This window comes from Sinocyclocheilus grahami, unplaced genomic scaffold (assembly GCF_001515645.1).
Source record: "Sinocyclocheilus grahami isolate Dianchi unplaced genomic scaffold, SAMN03320097.WGS_v1.1 scaffold261.1, whole genome shotgun sequence".
NCBI lineage: Eukaryota > Metazoa > Chordata > Actinopteri > Cypriniformes > Cyprinidae > Sinocyclocheilus > Sinocyclocheilus grahami.
Genome location: NW_015505440.1, coordinates 477,157 through 484,627, shown reverse-complemented (window position 1 = coordinate 484,627; position 7,471 = coordinate 477,157). Strand labels below are relative to the sequence as shown.

The 7,471-nt window shown below is 34.6% G+C and overlaps 1 protein-coding gene across 6 annotated transcripts in view; it reads right to left on the bottom strand.

The window, feature by feature from the left end:
• Positions 1–7,471, bottom strand: part of ksr2 (kinase suppressor of ras 2) — a 93,080-nt gene that overhangs the window by 70,312 nt on the left and 15,297 nt on the right. For all 6 annotated transcript variants that reach the window (XM_016290646.1, XM_016290647.1, XM_016290648.1 and 3 more), the window contains exon 4: positions 1,489–1,524. In XM_016290646.1, the coding sequence (XP_016146132.1) occupies positions 1,489–1,524 (36 nt within the window). The remainder of the gene's footprint in view (positions 1–1,488; positions 1,525–7,471) is intronic.

Here is a 7,471-nt window from a genome sequence, read left to right as displayed (position 1 = left end):
GGGCCACTGAATGGACCAGTCCTGCTTGGATCCTGTGGACACACAGTGTGAGAGATGGAGGTTTGTACCAGCCAGAATAAAGAGGAACAGGTAAGTTTGAGAAAAAACACTGGAGGAGAGGAGAAGAGAGGAGAGGAGAGGAGATAAGATAAGATAAGACAAGGACAAATAAGAAAAGAAGAGATGAGAAGCAAACAAGTAATGAAATAAAAAGACGAAGTGAGAGGAGGTTACATGAGATGAACCAAGACATGAGACACGAAAGATGAGACAAAATTACACAAGAATAGAGGTTGATTTTTATAATATAATGCAAACAAATTTAACTGAATTTAATTGAATGACAAGTAAATAACAAATGAGCAACATTTCTTTTAGTTTTTACTAAATGAATAATGAATATGAAAATGAATGAATTTGAAATAATTTAATAAACTTAATACATATGTTTTTAAAATGAATATTTTATCATATTTACTAAATGTATTTAATCATTTGAAAATAAACTGATAGTTAAACAAATAAACTGAACTTGATCAAAATAAATCTGCAAAATGAATATTTATTTTAAATATTATGTACTAAAATTATTTCAAATAATTCATTTGAAAATTAAGCAATTTGAATAAAGGAATTTAACTTGCATTAGTAAAATATATTTGTAAAATGAATATTTTGTCATATTTTCTAAAATAATTTGACAATTTGAAATCAATCAATTCGAGCAAATAAACTGAACTTGATTAAAACAAAACTAACCTATAAAATGAATATTAATTTTGCATAATATTTACTAAAATCATTTTAATTAACCTGGAAATGAATCAGTTTAAACAAATAAACTGAACTGTAATATTAATATTTATTTTACATCATATTTACTAAAATAATTAGAAAATGAATCAGTTTAAACAAATAAAATTATTTGAATTTTGAAAATTACTTGAATTTTGAAAATTATTTAAAATACTTCATAAAAAACTAAATCTGTAAAAATAAATATTTTTCATAACGTTTGCTAAAATCATTTAAAATAATAGAACTGAAAATTAAAATATTCGGAAAAAAAATATTAAAACAGATTTACTTTAAAAGATGCCAAAAAGACAATATTTAAGACTTGGCAGTATAATTGGCCAACCGCTAGACAAAAAGAGAAGAGAGATGCAACAGCATGAGATGACAAGATACAAGAGAAAAGAACACAAAAGGACGGCCCGGGAAAGGAAGGGAAGGGAAGGGAAGGGAAGGGAAGGGAAGGGAAGGGAAGGGTTTTGATACCAAGTGCCAGATGAAGGATGTCAACAGTGAAGAGGCTCAGACTGCATCTATCATGACAAACAGACAGAAAGATGAAAGGATATGTGTGATTGAGAGCAAAGTGAGTCTGAAATGTCTCAAAGTAATGAGTACTGAAGATGACTGATACGTAAAAACACCACAATGACAACAAATGCACTGGAGAAAGAGAAACGGACGGTGCCTCACCTCCATTACTGTGTAATTTGTCATCCTCAAGTTGTTCTTGAAAAAAAAAGCATATTCATTAATACATATTCAAATGAAATTCAATGCATATTCATTCGATTTTTCTACAGTACCTTTCTAAAGACAATATTACTATTTCAAATAAAAAATTAACTGAAATGGGTCCCTTATACAGTTTTGTGGTGTTGTAAAAAAAAAACATAATTTATTAGATTACATTTCATATATACAGTATTTGTCTCTGAGCCATCATTAATGTTAACTAGAGACCATGATTACATCAAACACAAATAGATCTTATATTTAACCCCTCCAAATTCCCTTCATAATGGAATCGCCAAAACCATTAATGTATAAGAGAGGGAAATTAAAATATGAGACAAACACAAAGCTCCTAGTGAACTTTATCTATTAGTGATCCACCTTTTGTTGCAGAAGATGACCATCATGCCCTGTTTTTCACAGTCTCTCTAGCTCTCTCTGTTTGTTTTCCTCTTTCAAAAATGATTATGTTGACATAAATGCAGAATAAATTGGTTCTGTCTTTTTTTCAGTGCATTGCCTTTAAACTCTGCATTACAGCAAATGAACGGAAATCCAGCAGACAGACATTAAACACGTCTAAACTTTAGAATCTATGGGATTCTTTTCAGTTTAACCCTTTTGTAGGTATTTTCTAAAGACTGAATTCTGTAGAAAATGTCTTCAGCTCTGGAAGAGCAGGTAGGCTGCTGTGATTTGATTGATGGCACCTTTATATAGAATAGCTGAAAGGCAGGAAGATGGATGGAAACCCACACAGTGAAATGTGCTCCAGAACATCAATTACTTTTCAAACTCGTCTTATAGGTTAATTGTAAAAGTTGTTAAATTTTTCATTCAAGTGAATTGTTTTAATTCTACATCTTATTCAATGATGTACTTCCAAAATGCATGTTAACTTTTAAACTTTTCAGCAAATCCATTATAGAATCACTCTCGAAAAAAGGTACAAAAGCTATTACTGAGGTGGTACTTTTTCAAAAAGTTACTAATATGGTACATACAGTATGTACACTTTAGTTACTAAGAGGTTCCTTTAAGGTTAGAATATAAACCCTTTTTCCCAAAATGTGCATACATGATAGGTTATCAGCGTGTTTCATTACGCAACTGCAGACCAGAGCGAGAATGGAAGGTATTATTATTATAATATTATGCGATTTGTACTGTGAGGTCATCTGACAGCATTGCATTCAACACTGCCGTCTCTCATCGTGTCGCTGGTTAGCCTCTGGTCTGCTTGTGCGCATTCATGTTTTTTGGAGGAGGCGTGGATTTGGAGAGTGATTTGCAGGGAGGGTGGGGTCTTATGCTTTTAAAGCTAGCTTGCTATTGCTAGACTCTCAAAAATCACCTACTCTACTTTTAATAATCTGGAAAAATATGATTCTGAGAGAAAGATTTTAAAACCATCTGGACTGAAACTTTTGCTTAAAAAAAGCTCCTTGTTCTTTTTTGTGCAAGAAAAGGAATCAAAGACAATAAAAACACATGAAACATTATCGCAATATTAAAATGTACATTTTTTCCTTAAGGTGCAGCCATATTAGCGAAAATCTGTTAAAAATTCCACAAAGAGGTCATTTTCAAACAAAGCAGGTCAGCTCAGCGAAAATCGTGAAAAACTTGAATCCGCTGTGAAACCTGCATGGGGAAATTGAGTGAATTCCTATTGAAATGACTAGATTTTGCCCTAAAAATATCACTGGACAATGGACAAATATGACTGCACCTTTAGGCTTCAACTTAATTTAGTTAAAAATGTGATTATAACTAAATACATTTAAAGCATAAGTCTATCCTTGCCGAATGAGTGTTACTTAAGAGTGGTTTTTTGTTTTGCTATTTTAGCACATTTTATTAATAAAGAAGATCAGGAAATATTACAAGCTGGACTTGAATGCATGACGCTCATAGGCATCACAGCTCATCATGTCAGGGAAAACGTATAATATTTAAGCTACACTGCAAAACTAAAAATTACAGCTTCACTAAGTCATAGTTTACAAATAAAACTTTCTGAAAAAAGAAAAAAATTGTCCATTTCTGTTGAAGATCGTTAATCAGTAATTGCTTGGAACCCACCAACTCCACAGATGAACAAACCCCATTACAGGACTCTCCCTCTTGTGGTTTCTCCCTGGACTGTGGCTCAGCACAGTTCACTACGCAGAAATGATTCCAAGGGCCCTTAACAACCTTAGCCCCGTACAAGACACGCTCGCTCTAGGGGACATACTCCCACTCTTTGAGCATGATGGGAGATAAGTGTTTGCCACTCCTAAGGAGCGGTCCAGTGAGCACAGCTGAAGGGCACTTCTCTCTGTCCTCTCATGGCCTGAAAGACGTTCAAATGAGCATTTTTAATTACAGAGGAGAAATGACAAACAAGCCACTTGAAGTTTCAAAGTTTTAGGCATGGCCCGCGCTTGACCCGCTGGGAGATGTGTGAAGTTTGCGATGTCAAGTTGCTTACACGATTGAGAAACCAGTAACTAACTACTTGGCTAGTTGATAAGTTTATTAATACTTTGCAGAGCCCCGGAGGACATTTCACATTAACTAAATCCTTCTCCTTCTTTCAGTGTGATTTTTAGGGCAACAAACAACAACCCTAAGCAATTATCCTGTATGAATATAAACGATACAAACATTTTTTTAATTTTGGTGGATACGGATATGCCACTGATATATTGTGTGTCCCTATCTAGTAACACCCTGAAATGAGTGCAAAGATAAAAAAAACGTTTGTTCTCCAAAAAAGCTGTTATATGTATTTTTCTAAACATCCTCGTCTCACCACCCCATGGTGCTTTTGTCTATCGTCAATTTTCAACCTCAGGATTCATCTTTGTCTTGCTACAAAAAGGTGCGAATGAATCCATTTGTTGTGCAGTAGATTGTGGCTACAGCTGTCAATAATTCCTCAATGCATGTTCTCCTGAAATGATGAAAATCTTATTAATTCAAGAAACAAATGCCATAGATTTCATTCCTCATAACTAATCTCAACTGAAGAGATGTGTTGCCTCGTAGTAAGTGTTACATACAGTGGTGGCCAAAATCGTTAGAACAATTCGTTTTTGTTGAATTGTCTATTACAATACCCATAAAACAAACTATTGCCGGAACTACCTGCGACGGAAGAAATCTGCTGGAACATTGAAAATGATGACCTGGCCACCTCAAAGTCCGGACCTCAACCCCATCAAGCAAAATTGGGGCGAGTTGGAAAATAAACTGGACAGATCTATTGTACATTCAAAGGAAAGTCTTTGGCTTCAGTTGCAGAAGGCATGGGATAACATTAGTGTTGACGTTCTCAGGAAATATATTGACACTATGCCAGAGAGATGTGCTGCTGTAATTGCTGCAAAAGGTGGACATACCAAATATTAAAGTTAAAAGTGGATAAAAACTGTACAACTCACGTCATCTGCTATTTGTTGTGCCCAGAGCAACTATCTGCATGTTTCACGAACATTATGAAATGAAATCATGTTTTGGAGGCAAAAAAAACGGTTAATATTTTTAGATCTGTCAGGTGTTCTAACAATTTTGGCCACTACTGTACATTCTTCCGTTTTAGTTTCATTGCATTTATGAGTTGCAAATCAACTTTTCTCTTGTGTAAAACCTGATGCCACAATGCAAATTCTGTGAGTTTGCCAAGACAGAAGTGACGTTGCACAAGTCACACAAAAATGAAAATTTGCTGAAAATTTACTCACCCTCAGCCCATCAAAAATGCAGATGAGTTTGTTAAAGAACAGATTTGGATAAATTTAGCTTAACGTCATTTGTTTACCAATGGATCCTCAGCAGTGAAGGGGTGCCGTCAGAATGAGAGCCCAAAGAGCTGATAAAAACATCACAATATTCCACAAGTTATGTAAATAAACCACAAGCTGTGTGTTTGTAATAAATCCATCAAGTCGTTTTTTTAACTTCAAACCATTGCTTCTGGTTAAAAGTCCTCTATTCATAATATTGGTTTCTGCAGTGAAAAATCATCTGAATCAGGAGAGAAATATGCACTTATCAAGCACCGTTTCGAGTCTAAAACTGTTGTAAACAAATATGTTGGTGGATTTTGATGTGAGAGAACAACAGGGGATGGTTGTTCTTATGCTGTTCTTATGGATTATAGACCCGTATTTTGGCCAGAAGTGACGGTTTAAAGTTGAAACGACTTAATGATTCATTTGTTTATTACAAACATGCAGCTTTTTGCTTCACAAAATGTTAATTGAAGGACTGGAGTGGTGTGGATTAGGCTACGTGGGGATTATTCTAATGTTTTTATCAGCTGTTTGGTCTCTCATTCTGACGGCACCCATTCACTGCAGAGGATCCATTGGTGATGTGTCCATTGGGGACACTTCATTTCCAGCGATATTGTTGACATGATTGCAAAGATACTTTTTAAACTGAGCTGGATGTTGACATCACTGAATTCAAAACTGTCTTTAACTGAAAAATTTGTGTTTACTATTGTCATTTTGCATTATTGACACACTATTTTCCTAATTAATGCTGTTCAGTTGCTTTGACACAATCTGTATTGTTAAAAGTGCTATATAAATAAAGGTGACTTGACTTGACTTGACTTGATGTGATGTGATGCTAAATTTCTCCAAATCTGTTCTGATGCAGAAATAAACTCATCTACATCTTGGATGGGCTGAAGGTAAATTTTTGTCTAAAATATTCCTTTGCTATGAAGTGGCTAGGGCATTCTGAATGGTGTTTTATGATGAAATGCAAACCTATGGGATTTTTGTTTTTACTTTTCATCTAGCACCAAGGCAAAATAATTGCCTAGAGAGCTTAAAAAATTTTTTTTTTTTTTAAACGTCCAATTTGAGATTTGATTCAGGCCCGTTACACAAACAGTGCGGGATGAGTTACATGACGGGTCAGAGGTTTGTTCAAATCCCCAATCCTAACTATGAGTCTTATAACACCACTAATGACTCCAGAACACAAAGAAAGAAGGAGAGTTGACCGATAATGATTTAGCAAATCCTAATGAGAACATGTCAACATTTCTGAAACAATGCATTTGCAGTCACAACCATTGCCTAGCAACAGTGCCTTATACAGCTGCTAGAAAGGGGCACATGGATACTTTGATTAGCATCTCGATTAGCAATGCTATTACCACAAGTCAAAGATACTGTCATTAATATCACAAACCAACTCAAAAAGGTGTCAAGACGACCTGTCACCCACGCAGTTTGCCTATACATCACGGCGCTAATCATTTCCCTATGCCACTAATTAGGTTCTGCTCTAATAATAATGCAATATGACTGACTACATGACACGATGACTATGAATATGACTTAGCAGTGATATTTCTGTCAAGACAGGTCTAATTATAAAGGCTCTCAGTCATCCAGAGTGGACAGAATACTGACAGAGAGGAAATGACACGTGCATCAGATTAAAAAGACAGAAAGAAATAAGAAAAATTGGAGATATTTTGAAATGACTAAGTCTCTCCAACCAAACATGGGACATCGAAGTGACTCTGTTACTTGTTTGGGACAGTCAGACGTTTAGTTCAATCTGATTCCCCTGTAGACCTTTTTACTATGTATTTCTTTGTTTTATGTGCAGTTAAACGATACACAATCATTCAAAAGTTTGGGGTAAGTATTTTTTGTAAAGGTTTTAATAGTTTTATTTGAATACTTAGATTTTTTTTTCAGCAAGCACACATCAAATTAATCAAAAGTGACAGTAAAGACATTAATAATTGAAAAAAGTTTTCTATTTCAAATAAATGCTGTTCTTTTGAAATTTATACTCATCAAAGAATCCCGATCAAAAACTGCATCACAGTTTCCACACAAAAAATTTAGCAGCACAACTGTTTTCAGCATTGATAATAATAATAAGAAATGTTTCTTGAGCAGCAAATCCGCATATTAGA